This window comes from Rhinolophus hipposideros (assembly GCF_964194185.1).
Source record: "Rhinolophus hipposideros genome assembly, chromosome: 8".
NCBI lineage: Eukaryota > Metazoa > Chordata > Mammalia > Chiroptera > Rhinolophidae > Rhinolophus > Rhinolophus hipposideros.
The window spans coordinates 46,787,373-46,813,948 of record NC_138054.1 but is presented as its reverse complement, the minus strand read 5'-3'; the positions used below and the strand labels follow the sequence as shown (position 1 = coordinate 46,813,948).

The following is a 26,576-nucleotide window of genomic DNA, read 5'->3' as shown; positions in this document are numbered from 1 at the left end:
TTTGTTGCAATAATTCCTCTGCTCTAGGTGATGGATATACAGTGTTGAGCACAACACCCAGTCCCTACCCTCCAGGAGCCTACAGTCTGGGGGAGGAGGCTGGTGCTAAACAAATAACAACACAAATATTTAGCACAGCAAGTATGCGTCTCAATTCAGAAACTCAGGCATCTAAAAAATACATTTTCTATAGTTCGGTTTCTAACTTCTTTCCACCCAGCTGGCAGAAACAAACAATATGCAAAAACGGTTAATGCCAGTCTCTCTCAGAATTGGTTTTCTTCCCTTTCCCAGAACATAATTCTAGCGTCTTCCTCTGTGCCAAGACCCTTCTGTCACTAGAGTTGCTTCTTGCTGGGTCTTTATCATCTTCAGCTGCCTGGCTTTCTCAGTTCTAGTGGTTCTTTGCTACTTCCACACGTCACTCATTGCATGGAGTATGGTTTTCTGAGGATGATTGTGGTCCCTTCTAGGTTTTACTACATCCTGAACAAAGCTATTTAGAAGCAGCACATAGATCTGCCATATAGGTCCACTGGCCTCTCTCTTTTCTTCACTCCCCACCCACTTCAGCCCTGCAGAAACTTCACGTTTCCCTTCATTTTTGAGATACTTGGAGCAAATTTATACTGGCTGGGTGGTAGGTCCTGTAGGAGGGAACTCAGAAAGGGCTCTTTGAGAAGTTGGAATATGAACTGAGATCGGAAGCGTGGGTGAAGAGTTACCGTGTTGAAAGAGAGAGAAGAGTTGGGAGGAAAGTTTTCCCAACAGAGGGAATATATGTGGCAAGGTCTAATGGCAGGAGAAAAACTGAGAAAAACTAAGTTACAAGGATTACCATTTAGGAACAAAACCGTAATTATAAAAGAGTACATACTCTTGTATTTTTGTGTATGAGACCTATACAGACACTAACTCTTACTACACAGTAGTGGAAAATGTGTAAGAAACATAAAGCCTTGGGCTTGAGTCCAAGCCTGACCAGTTACCAGATATGGTCTCTGGTAAGTTATATCACCTCTTTAGCCTTAATTGTATCATTTGGAAAATAGAGATTATGGTAATACAACTACTTGCCCCACCTGTCGTACAGGATTGCTGTAAGGGTATAATAGGATAATGGACATGAAAGTGTTTTACAAACTGTAAAGAACTTTAACATGTACATTATTACTAGTCTATTCACAGTACAATTCAACATTTTCACTTAGAGACCTTTATTGAGACAAAGTGGCAAATACTGAGTGTTCTACTTCTCATTTACAATTGTGTGTACCTACATAGAGGTGAACTAAATGGACACGCTAAATATGATACACAATTATATAGTAGTGAATACAATCTTTCTTCCCTACAGCAGTAAGAAGAACAGCTAACAACGTACTCTCAGACAATAATAATTTAAGTTCTATATGAGAGATACCTGGTAGTAAATGACCAAATGAAGTAATGACTACCTAGGACAAAATAGGAGCCTAAAATTAGCCAGTCATCACTCCCTCCTTAGGCCCTTAACTAGCCCACTGGTATTCATTAAGGATAAAATGAGATGGCTGACAGCTGAGGAGACTTCTCATTCAATTCTTAAAATTTTATGGCAAAGTCTACGTCATATGTCATCAGGGAAATACAAAGTAACAACAGTGAGATACCACTGCATACCTATTAGAATGGCCAAAATTCAGAACTCTGACAAAACCAAAACTGACAAGGATGTGGTGTAACAAGAACTCTCATTCATTGTTGATGGAAATGAAAAATGGTGCAGCCACTTTGGAAGACAGTTTGGGGATTTCTTACAAAACTAAACATAGCCTTACCATATGACCCAACAACCATGCTCCTTGGTATTTTCTCAAAGGAGTGGAAAACTTATTCCACATAAAACCATGTACATGGGGCGGTTGTAATGCAGGGTCTCAGCTCCCGCTCCCCACACCAGAATGCAGGATATGATGAGGCCAAAAAGGAACACCCACGGCACCATAGATAGGGGAGTCATACTACTATATTCTCGCTGGCGGCTGGATTGGAGATACAGAAAGCAGGAGCCGCAATCCGCCATCCGCTTCTCTGCTAACCAACCAACCTCCTAGTGTAGCCACAGCAATTATATTAGTGGCTAATGGCTAACTGGTAACGGCTGATGGCCACCCAGCCACAGCAGATGGCCATCTGATTACAGCTGATGGCCATCTAATAACCGAGCCAACATCTTTCCACCTAAGGCCAAGAGCCTGGAAACTGTTCTCTGGGACTCTGTCCCCACAGAGTTCCCCCCCTGAAGGAACAAAGGGTTTCAGCACCAGACCAGGCTCCCCAGCCCAGGGTTCCAGTGCCAGGGAGAGAAGTCCCCATATCTTATTGTGAAATCCAGTGGAGATTGTGGTGGAGTGAGATGGAGGCTGGAGTCCCAGGTGCTCTTAAAGGGACAAACTTACACACTAACAGAATCACTGACTCTGAGCTCCAGTGCTGGGGTGCAGCTGGAAAGCTGACAGGGACATATGGGAGGTTGGGGGGAGGGAAACTGAGTTGTCTGACTTTGGAATGAGGGCTGGAGGGGCAGCTTTCTCCTAGACAGAGGAGCTGGCAGAGGCCATTGTTTCTTGGTTGAAACCTCTCCTTTCCAGGTGTACAGACGCTGGTAGATGCCATATCTGAGTCTCCTTCAAGCTAACAGCATTCATTCGACATGCCCCGGTGATTCTGAGCCCCCAATCCACCCAACTTTTGGGCACACTGAAGCCACTTCCAGGGGATTTTTTGTACAAACTGCCTACCTTGGCTCATGCTGCAGACTTTCCTACCATCTCTCAAAGGTTCATAGAACCCAGACAAGCAGTATCTGTCTTGAGCATGTCCTATACTTCTGGCTGAGCAGTCCGAAGCCTGGCACTAACAGCAGCTGGCCTTGGTTCATGGCTTGGACTTTTGAGTCACCTCCAACAACAGTGCAGGGGTCAGCCATCTCTGGATTGCTGTGTGGCTCCTGCCAGGTGGCCCTGGGTGGGTCACGGGTTGTGGCTGAACTTGACCTGAAGTGGGTCCCCTCCCAGGTGGCCCTGGGGCTGGTGGCCAGCTTCAAAACAATCTGGAGCATCACCCAGCTGCATCCAAGGATGACACAGCCAAGGGGCAGACTAGGCAGGCACCTGCTACCTGCTGAGGCAGATCCTGCTCTGTAGGGTCAGCTCCTGCACACAACACTAAACAAAATCTGCACGTGGATGTTCACTACTTTATTCATAATTGCCAAAACTGGGAAGCAAGCAATATGTCCTTCAGTAGGTGAATGATAATTAACTGTGGTACATTCAGACAATGGACTATTATTGAGCTCTAAAAAGGCATGAGCCAAGAACAGACATGGAAGAACCTTAAATTCATGTTATTAAGTGAAAGAAGTCAATCTGAAAAGGGTATATACTGTATGATTCTAATTATATGACATTCTGGAAAAGGCAAAACTATTGAGACAGTAAAAGATCAGTGGTTGCTGGATGGGGAAGTTTAAGGATGAACCGGCAGAGCACAGACGATTTTAGGAGAGTGAAAATATTCTATATAATACTATAATGATAGATGCATGTCATTATACATTTGTCCAGGACCATAGAATGCACAACACTCACAGTGAACCCTAATGTAAACTACGAACTTTTGGTGATTATGTCAGTGTAGGTTCATTGATTACAACAAATGCACCACTCTGGTGAGTGACGTTGAGAAGTGGGGAAGCTGTGCATATGTCAGGGCAGGGGATATATGAAACATCTCTGTACCTCCCTTTCAATTGTCTGATAAACTTAAAACTGCTCGGAAAAAAAGTCTTAAATTTTTTTTCCATTTTATGGTAAATAGAATTTGCTAGTGAGAATTCAAAGCCAGCAAAATAATGCTTTCTGTAACTCTCGGGTGAAATATCTTAAAAATTTGATGCTAACCTAAAAGTATAGGAGAGTTTACAAGATCAGGGGTGAGAAAGGTAGAATGGAATAGGTTCAGTGCTTCAGGGTCAGTTTCCCAGGATCCAAAACGTATAAAATGGCTCAATTTTTCATTAGGCTTGATGAGCAAGGAGAGCAAAAATATGTGAAAATATTTTAAAGATCAAACACACCTATGAAAAGAAACACATTTTTTCAATTAAATCAAGTTTTTATTTTGTTGCTCTGTGTTATGGAAAGACCAGCCTTTCAGAAAGACAAAGAGAAGAATCACAATGACTTATGACTCGCATACCAGTAGAAAATTTATAATCTTTATAACCTGATGTAAGCTCTCAGTTCACCTAAAAGTTGCCTTGCTTTGTTTTTTTAAAGAATGGTTCCAAACAAATAGACATTGTGAAAAAATGGATACTTGTAAAAGGTACTTCCCACTATGGCTCTGATTTCATTCGCAGTTTCTAATATATATGTGGTTGTTATTTTTTTCAGAGAGTTTAGTGAGTTTTAAATGCTTTATCTTCTCCTATCCACTTAGAATGCTTTATAAGCCATACAGCCTCAGTTTATAGGCTCTACATCCTCAGTTAACAAAATCCAGGACTTGTTAAAACAAACAGCATGGAACAGATTGCTAGCAATCTATATTTGGAGGAGTTACTGACTCCCACTCCTATTTCCACAAGCTTGCCCTAGAAGCCATTATAAAATAACACTCTGATAGGAACTATAGATCAGGGACTTTTTACTTTCTCTCTGGGTCCACTTAAATCTGGGCTTAAAACCCAGAGCAGGTTCTGGGCGTGCAGAGGAGGATGCACTGATATGCCCCAAACTAACTCTTTCCACTGAATTGGGTGTATGTCTGATGCCTGCTGGCCAAACACTGCAGTTCAGGCATTTGCTGTCATGTCTTTTGCTTGTCAAACAGTCTAACAAAGTGCTATAGCTTCAGCACTCATATCTAAGAGGATAAAATTTGATTTCAAGTTGGGTATGAGAATTCAATATTGTTGTAATACTAACACCTGCATAATTCACAAATCCTGGGAAACACAGCTTGGAAAGCTTGGAAAGCAAAACATTTAAAAGTGTATGAAACTTTGTCTTAATAAAGATTTTTGTTTGTTTAAGTAATTCTAACAATTTCCAAGTTTTTCTTCTAAAGAAATAATAATTTTCTAACAGAGTTAGACATTTTATAAGTATGTATATATACTTGGAATATGATTAAGAAACAGAGTAGGAATATCTTTCAAAAATTAAGGAAATCCTAACAAAACTCTTACAATTAGCTTAGATTACAAACTAATCACACATCTCTGAAATAAAAGTTCACTAAATTTACATTAATTTAAGTGGAAGTTATACATTCATTTTTTTTCTCTAAAATCCAAATCCCAGCTTACTGCATACAAATCAGTCTATTGGATGTTAAACAGTGTTCCTTTTTCTTTAAACAACAACAAAAAAGATATCGTAATGATGAATTATCCTGGTTGGTTTGGCCTGAGTCCAAGCAAAGTATCTATCATATCTCTCTGAAAAGAAAAGAAATCATACAATTACAATGCAATAAAATACAAATTAAGAGTTAAAGTGGTCTTTAAAATGCCATTTAAAATTTATAAGTTAGTGATACACGTATAAAGGGCATTAAATAAGATTGTAAAAAGGAAACAAACGAAGGTAAATTTAAATAGTAACAATTACTTCCTAGTATAACCTTGATCTTTCCTATGAAAGACTCTTTTAATAAAGTTTGATAAACAGTTTTATAAAGAGATTCAGCAAAGGGACAATTTTGGCAGTTCCTGTTTAGCCTTAATGTATAAACCTGAATTTTGTCATCTGTAAAATAACTTTTAATCTTAGTGATATCTTAGGTTCTTTCCTGATCTGTAGTACTTGATTTAGAAAGACTAGAATGTCTAAATTTCTATATGGATTTTGTATTTTATTTAATAATAATTATCTTTATACTAAGGGGTAAAATGATCATATGTAAGAGGATAAAACCAAAGATGGTAGGTGAGAAAAGAAAGATATTGTGAAAAGATAGGAACTAAAAGCAGAAGACCGAAGTTTTCTGTATCACATAGTAATCTTAAGAAAATCACTGATATCTGGGAATCTTAGTTTCATTGAATGTATAATGGAAATATTAACATCCACTTCTAAACATTGTTATGAGTTGATCGAGCTAATGTATGTGAAAATGTTTATAAACTCTATTAAGAGTTCTAAACAGCTTAGATAATATTGTGTAAGTCAGTTCCTGTACTTTTCACCTGGCATTTCCCCATTCTTCAAGCCTTGATACCCCAAATCAGTTGCAAGTTGCTTCTCAAACCCATCTGTTTCTAGTTGTCTCACTTGGACAAATGTAATCACTACAGTAATTTGTTCCCTGTTATATTCGTAGTACCTAAAATAGAACCTGTCACAGTGCACACTCGATAAATATTTCTTGAATGGTCTATTTTTTCTGCCTTCAAGTGTCTCTCAGCTATATATATATATATATATATATATATATATATATATCAGAAAAAAATATATATGTCAGATTTCTGTTTCTAAAACTCCATTTTGAACGTTTCACTTATCTTTTTTTTCTTTAATTTGGAAAAAAAAAAAAAAGATGGGAAACATTTGTATGCTGAAACATAAGAGTAGAAATAGTATCCAAGAGTGATTCTCGACAGGCTGCCTCCAGAAAAGGACTTGGTTGCTTTGAGCAATGGCTCATTGAAATTGGCTTCTGCCAAGTGCTTAAACCATAATTTGGTTCAATGCAAGATTTAGGCCCCCAGCAACCAACCCTCATAAATAAGGCCAGGAAAAAAGTCGGTGTTTCCACAAACAATAAATGCTAATGTGATGCTAGCTAGCTACATAACAGTTACAATTGCAAGGCTTGAACCGCAGGCTCCTGTTCGCGCCAGGCACCATGGGGGGGGGAGAGAAAGGGGGACAAGGCGGTCATGTTACCCTTAACCACAAACTTTGAGTTGGTAGGATAGGGCTGGAGCCCATGCTCTGCCATGTCATGTCACAATATTATTCTGGTTTTTGATCACATCAGGGAGGGGTCAGATTTTCAGACATCAGGATACTTAAAACTTCTGCAGCCCAAGAATCAAAGTCCTCCTGCTGTGCAGACTACAGAGGGTGACAGGCAATGCAGAGATGAGGGGAGTAGTGGTCCTAAAGCTGCTTTTGAACCTTTCTCCGTGGATTTCCCCCCAAAGGACCCTGCTCCAGCACACCTGGTGCCTTGTAAAACACATATCCACGGCAAACCAACAAATGCCATCTTTGCCTTGGGTACTTTTTAATAAAAGAAATAAAACCTTACTGATAAAGTGGAAGTTCCCTTTGTACCCCTCCCCAATCCTGTTCTTTCTTCATCCTTCACTTCAGAAGAAGCCTTTATCATAAATTTGGTGCACATCTTTCTTATAGAATGAAATCATAGGCGATGCAAAATTTTGATTCACTCTTGGTTAAAATTAGTGGAGAAATTATAGGTCATAATGTTACTTGATAAGATATCGTAATAGAAAATTATGGTTTGACATTAATTACATTGAGACTTCAAATTACTGTTACGTTTATAATTCTCTGAAAAGCTAACAAAGGGGTATATCAATTAAGCTTCTGTTTGGCTATAAGTAACATAAAAACTGATTAATAGTGTTTTGTTTAATCTCCTAGAAATATAACCCTGGACCTTTAAAATGTTATAACCAAAAGCATGAAAATCATATTTGTATTAGTAAACTATTTATTTACTAAAGTATGGAATATATTTGTTATAAGAAACTTTTGCTCACCATCATTAGCTCACACACATACACACACACACACACACACACACACACACACACACACACACACACACAGTTTGTCAAAAATGTTCCCACTCTTGAGTTTAGCCTTCTTTCTGCTTGCAGGTCAGACTGCTCAAAATAAAAGATGTCTCTAATTGTTTCAAACAAAAAAAGAAACATTTTTCTTCCACATTCAAGTCTATACCTTTACTTACCATAAATATGTCCACTAAGAGCACAGTTTTAAGTTTTGTGTTTAAATATTACATAAATCACAACATATGGTACTTACTTTCCTGCAATTTGCTTTTATCACTCAACACTGTGATTTTTAAGATTCCTTCAAAATTTGTCATATTGATACATCAAAATATAAATCACTTAAACGTCTGTATTGTAGTCACGCATGTGAATGTGCCATATTTTATTTATCCAGTTCATTGATGATCATCTCGTTGTTTCCAATTTATCAATATAGAAACAAGGCTGTTATAAACATTCTTTTCTCATTAGCCTGCCTTTTAGACCACTACCAATGAATTAAACAAAGCCCTGGGAGATATAAAGAATCCCAACAGACATCACATGAACATCTATGAGGACTGTAGTCCTACCAGATAGGAAAACTGTGGTAATTTAGAATTAATGACACAGTAAACCAGTGAATAGAAATCAATCAAGTGTTATAGCCACACGTGCAAGGCTGCAGATCTCCATGAGAAGAATGGAGAACGTGACATGGACCTTGAGACAATTCTGTATGGAGAACACTGACAAATCCTCCTGGCAGCCAACATAGTTAGGAAAATCCCCTTAAATGTATACAGTCGATATGCATCTCAGCCATTAGAGAAAATAATCTCCAAAACTACTTAACATGTTTTTTTTTTTAATTGGGAAAACATATTTTTACCTTGAGAAGAATAAGAATCATGTATAGAAATAATGCAGCAAATCAAACAGAGATAATTTTAATATTTTTTGTATTAAAGAATCTGTTGGTATTTTAAATATTCATTATATATAATAAATTTACCATATTAAATTTTCTGACAAATAATTTTGTGATTCTAATTTAAATGTGGAATTGGGTAATTGATTTAGATTTATAATCATAGGTTAAAATATTAATTTGTGAAGAGCTATGGAACATGTAAGAAAATTTAAAATTCATTATATTCATCTTAAATTTATTAAATTAATAAGAATCCCTTAAGTATTTGAGATTCATATGCCCATATGCAACTGAAGTACTTAAAAATCCAATATATTAAATTTATAAGGGGAATTGAAAAGATTTAAGGAAATTTGATTATTACAAAAGCTTATTTAAAAGTATGTGTTAAAATTTGCTAGACTTATAAACAGAATAATAAAATACATACTCTAAATGTAAGAGCTTAAGGTGAACTTAGTTTTTTTAAATTTTGTAACATATTTGAATGTGAACATTTTAAGTGAAAGTAGTCGAAGTAATCATGTCTATGTAACAAAAGAAACATGAGGGAGGGAAGGAGGGAGGGAGGGAGAGACGGAGGGAGGGAGGAAGGAAGGAAGAAAGGAAAAAAACAAAAAACCTCACTTTGATAACTTAGATATGTCTCCTGTTACACATGTGCAAGAGATTCTCTATGATATCACTCACTGGCTTGAATAATTTCTGAATTTTCAGTTTTATTGAATTACTCTCCAAAGAGGATACACTAATTCATATTCCCATGATCCTTGCATGAGTTCCTAATTCTCCACATCTTTGCTAATACTTGATACTGGCTATTGTTTTAATTTTTATAAATCCAACCAGTGTGAACTGTGATCTTGTATAATTTTAACTGCTTATTTCCTCATTACTAGTGAAGATGAAGATTGTTTCATAAATGTATTTGCTATTTCAGTTTCCTCTCCTGTGAATTAATATCTTATACATTTACCCATTTAAAAAATTGGATTGTACTTATTGTTTTGTCGGAGTTCTTTATATACACTGAATATTAAATGTCTTTTATATATGTTAGTAATGTCTTCTTCTAGTCTATTTCTTTTCATTTGGCATATGGAATCCTGAAGAGAAAAATGTTAATTTTGACATAATATCATACAAAGAATAATTGAGATTTATTGAGAGCTTACTATGTACCAGTTCTAACCACTTTGTACCTATTAATTCATTTAATGTGTCTAACAGCCTTTGATGTTAGTACCAATATCATACCCATTTTCCAAATAAGAAAACATGATAAAATTGAAAAAGGAGATTTTTTTCAGTCTTTTGCAAAACATCAATCCTTGCTCTTAGGTCATTAAGACATTCTCTTACATTTTCTTCTAGTAGTTTTATTTTTCACAAAGTTTTTAATCCATTTGGAGTTTACCATGGTACAAAATATGAGATAAGGACCTAATTTAATTTTTTCCCCCATGTCACTTCTAGAACTGTAAACCTTAAATGGCTTTCCATTTTCTGTAGAATAAAGATCAAACTCCTCATCATGGCAGTCATACATTTTCTGGTCCCAAATGACCCAACTGGTCTGTTAGCTGTTTTTCTCTCAAGTAAAATCTTTTCCAGTCAAAAAAGTCTACTCACCATTTCCTTAAAATACCACGGACCTTTTCCAATTTTATACATTTGCTCAAGCCTTTCCCTCAGTTTGGAATAACAGTTAAACTTTCTTGTCTGCAAGGGAAAATTCTAATCCTCCAAATCACAGTTGAAAAGTAATCTCCTGTGTAAACACCTTCCCCAAAGCATTCTTTTTCTTCCCATTCTTCCCTTTTCTTCTTCCCATTCTCTTTTCAAAAGTCAATTATTTTCCTGCTCTGTGCTTTCTACATTTTTTAAAAATTATTTTGATCTTTATGACTTTATTATATAACCTGAGCATGTATTGTTCCTTTCTTAGAAACCATATGCCTTTTGTTTGTACTTTTGTTCATTCAGACATCTATTCAACATTTGCTGAATGCCCATTATGTGTTAGATACTTGAATATACAAATTTCCAAGCAGGCCAAATTATTAAGAAAGACTTATATACAAAATATTATAATTTACATTAATAAATTAATGTAGTACTTGATAGGTTCTGTAGATATAAATGTGTGATGAAAAGAATCAATATGTTAATGTTCACCGATTTCTCTTCTACTGCTACCCCAACATACACTAACAAAAATTTTAAAACAACTCAAACGCCCGTCCCCATGGCCCCATGTTCAGAATTTGTGGACAAGTTCTTAGACCTCTTGTGGGATAGAACTGAAAGAATCACAGAGACAAAAAGGGATGGGTTTAGGCCTTGAGGCTACATTTAGGATTTCAGGAATATGAACAAAAGAAGAAAAAGGGTTACTATGAACTATATATTTGGATCCATTTAAAATCTTATAAATGGAATAAAAAAATGGAATTCTCTTTTAATTTCTTTGGCTGTTGAAGTGTGTATCTTAAACAAGGTTTAGTGTGGGCACAAATACCCCAGTACATATTAAAACACTTTGTACTCAGTGAATTTGTGAAAAATTAAAAATATTAAAACGTTTTATGTTATGAAAAAATTAAGCCATTAGGGTTGCATTCCTCAGAGCAGACTAAAATTATTACATAAGTAGACCAGTGAATTTTGGGAAAAAAATGATGTAGTGTAGTAATTTGAAAAACAGATAAGTAAAGTGAAAGACTAAAATTTATCCCTAGTCCTACCCCTAAGAATAATACTTCTAATATGTTGAATTATTCCTCTAAGTTTTAATGCATACTTATGCAACAAACATTTATTGGAGAACTACTACAAGCCAGACACTGTGCTGGGTCATAGCAATACAGTCGAGAACAAAAGACACAAAATTCACTGTTTACATGGAGCTTACATTCTAAATGTAGGAGACAAGAAATTTTCAAAATAAATCAATAAAGAATATGGTGTACTGAAAGATAAATGTTATTAGGAAAAATAAGTCATGGAAGAATATTGAATAGGAAGTGTGGGGGACAGTAGAGGTTGCAATTTTAATAAGGTGGCCAGGGAAAACTTCACTGAAAAAGTGACATTTGAGCAAAGACTTAAGTAGGTAGAGGAACAAACCTTGTGGATTTTAGGTAGACAGAATGACAAGTACAAAGTCCCAGGCACTTACTTATTTATGTAACATTTACAGTCAAATAAATGGTTATGGTTGGGGTAGAACTTCACTTTCTACATGTGACCCAAATCTAATCAACACATCTAATTTCCCCTGCTATATTTCCCTGTGATTGGATATTTAAGTTGTTTCCTTCTTTTTTTGTTTCTTTTCTTTTCTTATCCTACCACAAATTAAGCTGTAATTAATTTTTTGATTGCCTTTATAAATATTACTATAGGATAGAGTCCTAAAAGTGGATAGCCGTGGTTCATATTGCTAAATGGCTTCCAAAGAAATTATACCAATTTCTATTTCAATGATCAGTATAAGAGAGGACCTATTTCATCCAATGTCTGCCAATACCGAGTAGTTCCATAAAAAAAATTAATTTGATATATGAGAATGCTATCACATTTTAATTTAAAGTAATAAAACTTTATTTAATTATTAGTGAGGTTGAATTATAAAATATATTGACTAGCCCTTTTTTGTGAATGAATTGTTTCTAACACTCTTCTATTGGGGTCTTAGTGTTTTATTTTCTTACTGATCTGTGAGTATTTTAACCATGTTTATTATATTCATTATAATGTTTACCAGATTACTCGTTAAAATAACAATTTAAATATAAGAAACAGAAAAATATGAAAAGCTATCTTAAAAATAATGGACATCTAGTAATATCGATTTACTAAGTTTTGTAACAACTTTTGATATTTGAAGATTAGAGTAAGGGAATAGGATAATGTTAAACTAACAGAAACAAATGCCTATTTCAGGAACATTAGATAATATCTAAAAATATTATTTTTACAGAACCTTGAATATTTGCAGTAAACTTCTTCAGCTATACTACTTAACAATTATTAAGCCCCAACCACCTATTAGGCTCAATTTTAAGTTATTCCATGTAACATTTATAATTATTATGCTTAACAACATTAGTATTCTCATTTTACAGATAAAGAACATGAGGCTAAAGAAAATAAGCCTAGTTAGTACCTATGCCTAGTAGAAGCAACTCTTGGGACTTATATTCTTTCTACTGCATTACACTTAAGATATTTAAGAAATGTAAATCTTAAATAATAGTTGAATATTGCATTAAATAATAGTTGAATATTTCAACTGAACAGAAGCATAAAATGACACAAAATTTTGACTTACCCGGCCAGATTCTGAAACAGTGGACATATTTCTTAATTCATACACAGTAACCTGCCCATCACTGTCTCCCACTAGAAGGCAATCTGTATGTTTGGCGAAGAGAACAGTTGTGAATTTGATTCCAGGGTTAGCAACATTCACAATCAGAGGGTCCAAACTGCAATGAATATTTTATTTGTAAATTCAGTTGTTGTTAATATGTTCTTTTCATATACAAACTAAGAAAAGTCTGAAATAATTTTTGTGATTTCATATAACAAAAACCAAGTTTCTTTAAGAGTTTCCAAAATCAAAATAACTGCTTGATACTCCATATTCAGTCAAAACGTTCATTTTTTAATGAACTAATTTCAACTAGATAAAGCAAATCACAAGTAATATATGAACTCATATGTTAAACTCCTGTGGTGGTTAATTTTATGTATTAACTTGGCTAGGGTATGGTACCCAGTTATTTGATCAAACGCCAATCTACACTTTGGTGTGAAGATGTTTTTTGTTTTGTTTTTTTTTTAGATATGATTAACATTTAAATCGGTAGAACTTGAATAAAGCAGATTACCCTCCATAATGTGAGTAAATTAATCCAATTTGTTGAAGGTCTTAAGAGAAAAGACTGAGTTACCCAAAGTGGAATAAAATTCTGCCTCTAGACCGCCTTTGGAGTCAGGACTGCAACATGAATGGATTCCTGATGGAAATTCCAGCTTGCCAGCCTGTCTTGCAGACATGGGTCTTGCCAGGCCCCACAATCATGTGAGCTAGTTCCTTAAAATAAATCTCTTTCTCGCTCTTTATTGGTTCTGTTTCTCTGGAGACCCTGACTAATACAACTCTTTAAATATTATAATACATCTTTTAATAGAAGGATGTTTTGATCCAAATGAACCTCTGAAACATAAAATAATATTTCGACAAGACCTTTTCCTACTCTTGTTCATCTAAAGCAATCCACTAATGCCCTTAAGAAACAAACAGAAGCAGTAACTTGCATATTTTTTCTGAAGAAATGCTTTCCAAGGAACTATAGTTTTACCAGAAAAATTAAAATCAGAGATGAGATTATTTAAGTAGCCATTTTATACATTAGTCATCTCATACTCAAAAATAATTGCTTTCTGATGTAATCCTTGATTTTTGGTTCAAACTGTTTTTAGAAAAAGCCATGACAAAATTGTAAAGTTACTGAACTATTAACTTTTTGGAAAAAGTTTTCCATTAAGAATAAATGCACTGAATTTTACATTCTTTATTTTAAACAAGAATGCATTTCCCTGTTCTTTCTATTAATAACTAACATAAAGATCTACAGTATTTTCCAAATGAAGAAGTAGAATCATTAAACACTGTTCAGGCATTGCACTAACTCTCATATTAAAAAGAAAGATGGGTGTAGAGGACACTGTAATAATTTTGATGTAACACCTGAAATCAATGTAAAAATTTTGTAGGGTGTCAGATGAGCACTTGTCTTATTAGGGAGACCACTTCATGGACAGTGTAGGTGCCTGACCACTGCACTGTACACCCGAAGCTGAAGCTGAATAATCCTGAATGTCAACTATAATTTCATATATATGGTCACAGGATGTGGAGTACAGCACAGGGAATAGAGTCAATGGAACTGTGACAGCTATATACAATGTCAGAGGGGGAGTAGATTGGGGGAGGAAAGTTATCACTTTGTGAGGGGTGTAAATGTCTAACTAGTACATTATTTTGTTCACCTGAAACTAATAAAAAAATTTAATTAAATGCATGCCCCTTTGAATGTGTTTTAAAATAAGGTAAGAGAATAAGTAAATATTTTTTAAATAATTATTTTGTGCCTTTTATCTTATTGTAAAAAATCTTCAGTTAAGAACAATCAGCTGCCTCTGCATTCTTCTATAAACCAGGCAATGAAAAAGAATTGAAGGTAGTTATGATATCCTATAGCAGCCTGTAATAATTTGAGGAGATGAGTAGTGTAACGTATTTTCATTCAACTATTTTAAAAACTACATCTGGTGTAAGTAACTAACATTAATATAGTATTCTGGCATATTTCTATTATTCTTAAATAACTCTCACAAATTGAACATTACCTATTTTAAAGTAACTACAATTCTCTCTAACTGATGTCAAAACTATGAGGTATCATTTAGTTTGAACTGCTTCTACTATAAATATCCCCAAGAAAAATATTAACAGTTACGTGCTGATGTGAAGGTCCCAGATCTCCACTCTGCTCTCATTTGCAGCTGCAAATACATAGGATGATTTTGGAGACCAGGCAACATCATAAACAACGTAAGTAGTTGGATAAAAACTCAAAAATGGCTTGAGATTTTCCTGTTGCCATATAATAACACCCCAATCTGCAGAACAGCTTAAGAATACATCATGACAAAATGGATTCCATGCTATTTTATATACTGGACCCTAGAATTAAAAAAATAAATTAAAATACATATGTAAATAGTGGTTAATATCTTATACTTTAAACTTGACCAATAAAGGAAAATTGCTAATATTTGTAGAATATTAATGCCCCATGCATTATTATGTGTGTATTATTTTAGCTGAGATTAAGGTCATAAATTGAATCTTTCCTAAGGTATACCATACGGAAATATAAAAATATAGTCCATACCAATTTTCACTAAATATTAACACATATTATACTTATTTCCTTTAAAAAACATAAGGAGTATTAAAAAACAGAAATGGAGAAAATGAAGAAAACACAGATGGAACAATCATAACAGAGATGGAGAATAGGTATATATGCCACAGAAAATTTTACTTTGGGATCAGCATGTTATAAGCAAAGTTTTTCAAAAACAAATGAAACTTGTGACTTCCACAACTTGTAAGAAGAAATCAAGCCTATCTAGAAGCCAAATAAAGTGTCCCACACATTGGTGGTTTCCATACAAAAAAGCCCTTATTTTTAATTGGCAGGTTTAACTCTGAAGCTGTTAATTTATTACATATTAAAAATATTGCATATAACGATACTATTGTTTCAGAAATATGACAAGACAAATTTTCCATACATACTATAATTAAACCAACCTTATGTCCTCTGTAGGTATCTAGGTATTGTTCATTATATGAACAAGAACATTTGTGAATATGACCTTCCTCCGTGCCAGCCAAATAGATATTTGTGTCCTACAACACACACAATAAAATCAAAATATGTATATTAGTAAATCTGTTAAATATAAGATTATCCCATTCAAGATCTATTAAAAGCAATTCAAGAACCAAAACTAGAAATGCTATCTTAAAGATAGTTGTCTGGTGTCTTTTCCTTTCTATCGTAATTTTACAATAATCAAACTACTGTGAAAAAGAAAACATAAGCATTTTTTTGCTGGAATAGAGGGTAGAACATAGTATCCTATACTAGAGAAGCACACACTGGCTTAAAATGAGGAAAACACGATCTAAAACTTGGAACTAGCAGTTCAGGGAAATAGCAAGTGTTTTTTTCTTTAGGACTAGTCAAAGAGAACACAGGTGACTTAATAACTATCTATTTATGGATATAATGCTGAAGAAATCATTCTTGTTAGGAATGAGAAATGAAACTAGATCATATCTCAGACATCTTTAACCCTAAATGTATGTACTAAAAGAGGATTTTAAAGGGATTTCAAATAGTGAAGTCATAGTCAAAAAGTCGGAAAGTCGGTGTTCCATACCCTGGCTGTACCACCTGGGAGCGTTTAGGGCTGCAGAATCTCAGGCTTACCCTAGACCCACTGAATCAGAATCTGCACTTTAACAAGATTTCCAAGTAATTTACATGCATTAAAATTTGAGGCACACTGCTCTAGTGTATATTAGTACTTAAGAATGCAACTACTAGAGCATGGGATGTATGCAGTTTTAAATTACACAATAAAGTACTTTTTCCCCCCACAGTAGTATTACTAATTTACATTCAGCAGTAAATAAAAGTTCCATTTGACCCACATTCTCTCCAACAGTTGGTTATATCAGAAATCTTAAATTTTGCCATCTATTAAGTGTAAAATTATACCTAATGGTTTTCAGTTCCATTCGTCTGAATATTAACAAAGTTGAGCACATTTTATGTTTATTAGCCATTTATACTTTCTCTTCTGTTCATACCTCTTGACCATTTTACTAATCTGTCCAGATTACTAATCTTTCCAGATTCATTTGTATAAGTTCTTCATATATTCTATTACATATGCTTTATCTATTACATATGTTGCAAATATCTTCTCCCAGTGTATGTTTGTTTTTTTTTTTTACTTTCTTTGATGTCTTTTGGCAAGCAATAGTTCTCATTTCAATGTAGCTGGTATTATATCTTATATTGTTGGCATTTTTTTGGTGCTTTGTTTAAGACGTTTCTCCTACTTTGAGGTCATGGAGATATTCTCCTACATTTCCTTCTAAAAAAATTTTTTGTGTATGATGGTGTAGGGATCTAATTCCATTTTTTATATGGATAACAATTATCTCAACCCCAATTACAAGTAGGTCATCATTCTCTAGAGGTCACTGTCTAAAGTTGGGTTCCTCAGTATATAAACTCTGCTATTCTGAGATTTCATGCAAGAGATGTGCTGGGTAGATCTCTCAAGAACATTTGGAGGGAAACATGAATGGGCAGAGATTTAAGATGAATTAGGATATTGAAACCAGACAAAGTCATTACAAGAAAACTATAGACCAATACCCCTTACAGACAAAGATGTAAAAATTCTAAACAAAATTTTTGCATATTAAATCCAACAGTATATTAAAACGATTAATCATGACAAAGTGGGATTTATTCCAGGAACAAACAAACAAAAGTAATCAATCAGGATACTTCACCATATTAACAAACTTTAAAGAAAAACTATGTAATCATATCAATAGGTGAAGAAAAGCATTTGATAAAAACCCAACATCCATTCCTGATAAAAACTCTCAACAAATAGCAATGTAATGAGACTTCCTCAACCTGATTGAGTCCATCTACAAAAAACTTTGAGCTTACATCATACTTAATAGTAAAAGACTGAATGCTTTCTTCCTAAGATCAAGAATAAGACAGGGATGTCTGTTTTCACCACTTCTATTCATTCTCGCGCTGGAGGTTCCAACCAGTGCAATCAGTCAATAAAAAATAAAAAATAAAAAATAAATAAAAAAGGTAACCAGATTAGAAAGGAAAAAGTAAAACTCTTTATTTACAGACTACACTATTATCTCAAATTCCTCACACCAGGGACATTTCTAGGACACCAGACTAGGGTTTCTCAACCCAGCACGACTGACATTTTGGGCTAGCTAATTCTTTGTTGGGGATTGGGGGAGGGGGTGATGCTTGTCTTATGCACTGCAGGATGTTTAGCAGTGTCCCTGGACTCTGCTCACTAGATGCCGATAGCACTCCTCCCCATGCCCACCTCCTACAGAGGCAACAACCAAGAATTTCTTAAGACCCTGTGAAATGTTCCCTGGTGGGAAAATAACCCCCTCTTTGTTCACATTGAGAACTACTGTTCTAGAGTTAGGTGAAAAGTCGATTACAGGAATTTGACAACGAAGGCAGTTAGAATATGACAGTAGTGTTATAAAAATGAAACATAATAAAGGCCCGAACTACGTTAGTAGTGTAATAGTAAGCTTGGACTGGAAGGAGTGGACAATAGGACTTAAATATTATTTGGATGACACGGTAGAACAGAATAGGAGCTTAAGCTTAGGTGTGCAGTGGATCAAACAACAACAAAAAAATCAATCCTTAGGTGTCCCTAAGGACATGACCATATTACATATAACAGAAACCACACAGGATATGTTTTCTCAAAAGTGTGTCCTAATGGCTGACATTTCTATTTCCAAAGAATTTGCAAAAGTAGACCTTCCTTCACTGTTCTTTATTTAATTCTGGTCTTGATAAGCAGGAATGTAAGTGGTCTCCCTGATCCCCAGAATCATGAGTCACCAGTCACATTGAGGATAGAGAGGTCTAGCGAGTGCATTTGGTTTCTGTCATTATGACAGAGCAGCAGAGCACACAACACGGGCAAGGAGGGGCACTCAAGTTAAACATGCAGTTGTAACGACGATCCTGTCATAATTCCTCAGAAATATAGGCCTCTCCTCTAGGAAACAGATAAAGACAGAGTGTAGTCCACTGGAATGTGCCATTCTGCCTTAGGTGGGCAGCTGTTTGTTATTTTTTTACTTACAAGGCACAATATTAATTAACATGGGGAATCTTTTGTCTTGTGTGATATGTTAATACGCTTCAATTACTTTAAGTCATTATTTGCGGTAGTAAATAATGGACTGAAATAGTTTACCTTGGGATGAAAAGCAAAACACATTCCAGGAGCCTGTCGCGATATCAAAGCTTCACCTTTCTTTTCCCTTTCCCCTCCTTTTTTGGTGCTGCTGGCAGTAGTTCGCCTCAAACGCATCAAATCTTTATTTAAAGAAAAAAATGTGTATCTTATTTACCACATGAAAAAGTATTGTATTGTGGATATAGTGTGTAACTCTCCGCAAACAGCATTATGATTTCTGCCATCTTTGGCACGTGATTAGGTTAAAATTAGCAAATACCAGAACTAGATCCTTACAAAAACAATAACCAAGCCCAGTTTTTTTTCTTATTTAGCAAAACCAAAATTTGTCACCTCTTATACATGGTGTACTAGGAATTTTTAATTCAGCGCAAAACAGGAGAAAGATAATTTGATATATATATATATATATATATGGATATACATTTTTTACCATGACAATCCAGTCCTTTCCGTATAACCCATTTGGAGATTCTTCCATCTGCTGATATAGAAACGAGTATTTCTCTTTTGTCATCACCTGTTGTTCCTCGATCTTGTTCTATCCACTGTAGCTGCCATACAGGCCCCAGATGTTTTTGAGGTGATTCACTGAAACAGGGAAAGTTACTAAATATAGAATCATTATAATACTTTTTTTTAAAAGACTTTGAGTATAAGTGATCAGGACAGCTCTGGAGAGCACCATGACCTACTTATAGAAGGATGCTTTTATTGTTCAAAACCGGACTTTTACTTTAAATATTTCACACAACTGGAAAAATAATCACTTTTCCACCTAACACTCACATTTTCTTACTTATTTCTTGCAAAAGAAAATTTGTATTGCCTTTATATTAGGTGTCATAACAGGAATATAAGAGCAAATATTTCCTTTCTTTAAAAAATCTGTTTCACTTACTCTATTCATTAACTTTCCCTAGTTACGTTGTGTACATTTAGTTTATTTTAGACACATTGAATATAAGTATCTTCATTTTTATAAGGATTTTTTGCATAGCTTAAATGAATAAGTTCTTTAAGTTTTATTCACTTCTCAGTGAATTTTAAAACCACATCTCAGATTGCTGACTGTTTTCCTATCAGAATAATGGGCTTCTCTGTTCCTCGTACTCTCTCTTGATTTTGTTATGCAAACCCTCCAAAACAATAGTTCTGAATCTTTTTAAAATCATAGATATTTATGATTATTTGGTAAACGTTATGGATCCTCTTCCTGGAAATAAACAGAAAGGCCCAAACTTTCAAAACTATACAAATAATTTCAAAATTAAGTTTAAGAATCCCTGCTTTAATGCCTACTTTCATCCAGTGCTAGTTAAGTTTATTCAAACACTAATATGCCACCTCATTTTTTGCCCCCTTGGTATCTAGTCTATTACAGAAACCTAATATATTCAATATCTTTTCCCTTTAACTGTTTTATTTTCTCAATATGACTCGTTCATGTATTCATTCCTATTACTATATCTATTGTGTGCATACTGAAGATACAAAGGTAAGTAAGAATCCTTGCCCTTGAGGAGCTTACAGCCTCCTCACATATAAACAATTGGTATACACCATGATACTTGCTGTGATGAAGGTATGTCAGGTAGGTACAGGAGGCACAAAAGAAAGGAATGGGAATGTTTCTTGGAGGAGGTGAAACTGAAGCAATAAAGGGTACAAAGTGTCAGTTGTAAGATTAAGAAGTCCTGGAGATCTAATGTACATCATGGTGGTTACAGTTAATAATACTGAATTGTATACTTTAAATTTGCTGAGAGTGTTCTCACCACAAAAAAGGAAAAAAGGTAACTATGTGAGGTGATGGAGGTGTTAATTTGATTGTGGTAATCATTTCACAATGTATACCTATGAGTGTATTTAATCAACACATTGTAACCTTTAAAAATCACACTATGTAACCTAATCATAAACAATTTTTGTCAATTTTTATACCTCAATAAAGCTGGAAAAACTTCAAGTTTTTAAGAAGAAAAAAAAGAATACACATAAACTGTCAAACCAACGGAAGTTTGTCGGTGAAGTAGGCAGAGAAGATGATGAAGGAGCTATTAGGACAAAGCATTCCAATGGGAGAGACAGGATGAGGAATTATTAAATAATGGTTTGAAAAATAATGGTATCACTGTCACCAACAACATCAACACTCACTCAAAACCAAATACCCTGAGTAAATTTGTACTTCTCCCTAAGAAAGTGTGTATCTCATACGTTTATCTAATTCGTGGATTCTCACCTACTATCCAGAACTGGAATGTTACTGGTGCTCTGTACGTTATAAACTGCAATGGTGCCATTGTAATAGCCGACTGCTAAAAGATTAGGTGCTCCAATTGAAAAATCCACAGCAGTAACTCCGTATGGACTCTGATACATACGTTCTGGCCACTAAATAAGATAATAATTGCATTACATTTTAAACTTGGCTTTGTAGACCACAGTACGGTTGGGTATGATGATGGCTGAAATCTAGTCTGGTGGCAAGGGGGAGGTGAGAAGAGTGAGTCTACATTCAGTCTCTCTTCTCTTCCTAACCTTCAGTATCAGGAGGTTTCTCCAGATGAGAAATTAAATCTCAGTCATTTCCTTTACTTTGATGACTCTTCAGAGCTCAATAATTTTAAGAAACACGTACAGGATGGGCTTTTACAATAATTGTCACATTTTGGTAATCTTTCATCTGAATTCGTAGGATCAGCACAGGTCTAACCTTCTTAAAGAAACAAATAACGAGCTCCAAATTACCTAGCATATATTCCTATCTTCCAGTATCTATCTATTTCAGATGTTAGGATTATCCAATCATTTCTAAACAATGAATAGAAAAAGCTCCAAAACTCTGAGGTACTCTTTTCTGCAACTCTATCAAGAGTTTTATTGTTTTCTTTTGTTTTAATGTCTAATCTCAATCCTTTCTTGTTTTTTAACACCCTACATGGAGAAAAAGACATCCTATTGATGATGGATCAGTCCTTCTATGTGTTTAAAATTGCTTCTTCCTTTCCTTTATGCTATATTAACCCAGCTTTCTATGAAACTGGGACTATTTGTAAAAACTCTTATTTTTGTGTGCTCTTCTTATCCTTTCTAAGTTTTCCACTTTACATTTCAGTTGTAAATTAAAACTAAATGTAAAGCTATAAAGTAACACATTGACTAGGGCTATTTAGCAAAACACATGACTGATTTGCATTCATTCTCTTTGAAATATATATGGCAATAGATGTTTGTATTAATCTATTTTATATCCATTGAGGATGGTAGAAATCTATCTTATAAGGTGATAAGGAGTCATTCATATATTAAGAAACAACCCAGTATTCAATTACTACTGTATTATGAATGTAAATTCCAAAGGATTTTCATTTATAAATTCATTCTTTTATAATTAACTGTGATAAACAATAATGGTTCAGCTCTGGATCATCAAATCTAACAGCACATAGTAGATATTCAATAAATATTTATTGAATGAATTTATAAATGAATTTATTTTATTCTGAATCAACAAAAATAAGTTTTGTTACGTATTCAAACCAAAGGAAATAAAGTCTTGCTTGAAAAAATGTTCTTGACTTTGTTTAATTATCACATACAACTATCTACTTTATGAGAAGTATGCCAACGTTTAATTAAATAAAAATAGGTCTTATTTCTGTTTGGGTTACCATAGGATTCTTTATGGACCAGCAGCAAGCCAATCCTTTTTTTTGCTCTTTAAATCCAAAGTGCCCATAGCCAACAGCCAGAAGGTCCTGAAAACAAGAAAAATACATTTAAAATAAAACAGAATGGCATACGAATTTTGGCAAATGTATAAAGATGCATATTAATGAATTGTGCTATAAATTGTGATAAGGCATTTCAACTTAGAGAAAAAAATACCACTCTACCACCTATTTTTACTTTATAGCCCCATCTTTCTAAACAAAATTATAATAATAATCACATTTTCAGACTAAAGAATACTCAAAAAGAACCCTTTGATAACCAAGTTCTTTTACATATTAATATAATCCTCCAAGATTGTATTATTACATTATAGTATCTTACGGGTTTTTGAGAATGACCTAATCATTTCAAATGTACAATAAAAGACATTTAAGTTAAAGATGGGTGCTATGGACTGAATTGTGTTTCCTCCCTCAAAATTCATACATTGAAGTTCTAATCCCCAATGTGATTATATTTGAGGATAGGGTTTTTAAGAGGTAATTAAGATTAAATGAGGTAATAAGGGTGGCATCCCAATCTCATAGGGTCAGTGGCGTTATAAAGAGGGGAAGAGATACCAAAGGTGTTGTCCACCTTAATGACACAGGGATGGCCCCCATCTGCAAGCCAGGGAGAGAGCTTTCACTAGGAACCAAATCAGCTGGCACCTCAATCCTGGACTTCCCAGAATACATTTCTATTGTTTAAGCTCCTCCGTCTATGGTATTTTTGTTATGGCAGCACAAACTGATTAATGCAGCAGGTCATTTTAAGAAATGCTTATGTAAGTACATATAGACAAAAGTTTAAAAACAACATCTTATCTGTAATCAGAATACCTTTATACAAATATATATTCTTATATTTTCTTGACATCATCCTTCTTTCAAACCAACATCTTCTCTCCACAATTCTCTTTGCCTTAAAACACTCTTCATTGCCACCCTTTATCTCCTGGCATTAACAAATCCCTATTCATCTCTTCTGGACTGAGCATGGGCGCCACTTCCTCTAAGAAGCATTCAGGAACCCCTCGTACGTGCTCCCACAGCACTATTGATTTTCCTTATTAAAGCATATAGAAAACCATTATGTGGGCAGGGTCTTTGTGTGACAAAATTACTACTGTATCCCTCGTGTCTTCACAGAGTTCTTGGCACAGAGTAAATGTTCAATAAATACTTTTAGAATGAATTAATATGATAGATGCCATCTGTCATATATTTTTTAGCTTCATTCACAAGTATTTAATTTTAATTTCAATAGCACTATGTTAATTTTTTAAATGCTAGTATATTCAGTTTTTAAATATGATTCATCTGTCTTTATGGCAGTTGTTATTGATTTATTAAACCTCCCATATCTACATGATGGTCTCAAATTGTTTTATAAAGACAAACCCATACAGAAAGTATTTTATTTTATTAAAAATATAAAATACATAATTTAAATAATGTGTTACTTAGGTTTCAACAAAAATAATTATAGACATCTGCTTTTTAATTACCATAACAATTATGTTTGCACCTAGCACCTTATATGGTGTGGCAATAAAATAAGAAGACTAATTCTTAAATATATATAGTACAATGCACAGTTTAAACAAACTAATCAGTTTTGACCATTTTAAAAACACACTAAATCACTAAATATTTATTCCAAAGATACTGCTGTTACACAAAAGTGGTTTGGAATCACGAGTTGAGACCCATGTCTTCAGACCCAGCTTATAAATCACCAGAGAAAATAAATCTCACTACTTTGTAATCATCTGTGTTTTACAAAGAAACATCCCTGGCTTGATGATTCATCTAATTTATCTCAAGATGATTTTTAGCAGAGTAGAAGTTAAGAGCAAGAAAACTGGAGGCAGATGGCGGGGTTTGAATTCTACCTGTTTTACTTACCAATTGTGTAACTTTGGGCATGTTATTTATCCTTTCTGAGCTTTAGTTTTCTCATCAACATAATGAGGAAATTAACACCGAACTCACAGTTTTTGTGTTAATACAAGTAAAATGTTTATAGTAGTGCCTGGCACATAAGAAGCGATATTTATTTGCTATTAGTAGTAGCAATAGTATTTTACGGAATCTCAAAATTATTTTGCAGATTTTCAGGGTCACTGAATGAACTATGAGTATATATTTCTGAATATAATTAATTTAAGGAGCATACAAATTTGGGTACATGAGTTTGGTATATTTTAAAATAAGTCAATTATATACTATCTTCTAGTTCACTTCTCAATATCTGATACAGATTCAAAGAATGTCATGTCCCAAGTGCATCTCCTAAAAAAAAATGGTAATGTTTAAAAATGTAAATGTAAAAAAAACCATTTTTTGTAACTATTTGCAAGTTCCCCTTTTTGAAAGATGAACTTGTTTTCGGGGCATTTTAAAACTAGGGGTTATGTCTATTTAAATACCTTGCCTAATATCTGAGGGGAAAAAACTCTTCATTAGTACTTGAAAATTGCCCTTAAATGCAAGAGGTGAAATTGTTAAAATATTTGATAACTTTGTTGCTTTATAAAGGAACAAGACAAACAAATAAAGAAACAAAAACTCATAGACACAGACAATAATTTAGTGGTTACCAGAGGGGAAAGGGGGAGGGGGGTGGAAAATGAGGGTAAAGGGGATCAAATATATGGTGATGGAAGGAGAACTGACTCTGGGTGGTGAACACACGGTGTGATATATAAATGATGTATTACAGAATTGTACACTTGAAACCTATGTAATTTTACTAACCATTGTCACCCCAATAAACTTCAGTTAAAAAAAATATTCGATAACTTACTGGATTTGCTTTATTCCAGGCAAGGCTGCTCACATTAAGGCCTTTGGTTAAGTCACAGGAAAAGGACCAAAGTCGTTCCAAATTGGCTGGTATTGTTGATTGTTGTGCACCTATTTCTATTTCTTCTTCCTCTTCCTTCTTAACCACTTTTTCTACCTCTTCAAGATTTTCACCTTCTAAAAAGTCTTCAGGCTCTTTAGGTTCCAGTTCTAAAGTTGAATCAAATAAAAATAGTATTGTCCTCTCCATCTATAGCAGCCTGCCAAAGGCTCCAAACAGCATCTCTACCTACCATTGAGGCTTTCAGTACCATTAGATCTGTTGGATCTTAGGGCCCAAGGGACAAAGCACCCTGAACAGCCCCCTGATCTGTTGCAGAATTTTCTATTGTTCTGAGCCTCACTCAAAGCGAGCAGCTTTTCGGGCCACTCAACAAATGGGCCAGAGCAGCACAGCCAAATAAGGAATATGTTGCCTCGGAATTGCAAAGAGGTCCACTAGGCATTGTTCCTCTTTTTTTCACTATAAGAGGGGCCAGATGCAACAATTTAATCCTTCACTTCAGGAGATATATCTTGACATATTCCACATTGCTGGACAACTGGAAATTTCACTGAGGTGAAAGGCCCTTTTGTCAGA

The 26,576-nt window shown here is 34.5% G+C and overlaps 1 protein-coding gene across 1 annotated transcript in view; it reads right to left on the bottom strand.

The window, feature by feature from the left end:
• Positions 1 to 4,146: 4,146 nt before the first annotated feature.
• DNAI4 (dynein axonemal intermediate chain 4) overlaps positions 4,147 to 26,576 on the bottom strand; it is a 57,737-nt gene continuing 35,307 nt past the window's right edge. Inside the window, exons 9-17 of the mRNA XM_081057440.1 lie at positions 25,938 to 26,146; positions 23,084 to 23,170; positions 21,652 to 21,803; positions 19,840 to 19,997; positions 19,404 to 19,525; positions 16,138 to 16,236; positions 15,275 to 15,501; positions 13,078 to 13,234; positions 4,147 to 5,491 (exon numbers count right to left, since the gene is read on the bottom strand). Of these exons, the coding sequence (XP_080913566.1) occupies positions 5,441 to 5,491; positions 13,078 to 13,234; positions 15,275 to 15,501; positions 16,138 to 16,236; positions 19,404 to 19,525; positions 19,840 to 19,997; positions 21,652 to 21,803; positions 23,084 to 23,170; positions 25,938 to 26,146 (1,262 nt within the window). The 3' untranslated portion in view covers positions 4,147 to 5,440. The remainder of the gene's footprint in view (positions 5,492 to 13,077; positions 13,235 to 15,274; positions 15,502 to 16,137; positions 16,237 to 19,403; positions 19,526 to 19,839; positions 19,998 to 21,651; positions 21,804 to 23,083; positions 23,171 to 25,937; positions 26,147 to 26,576) is intronic.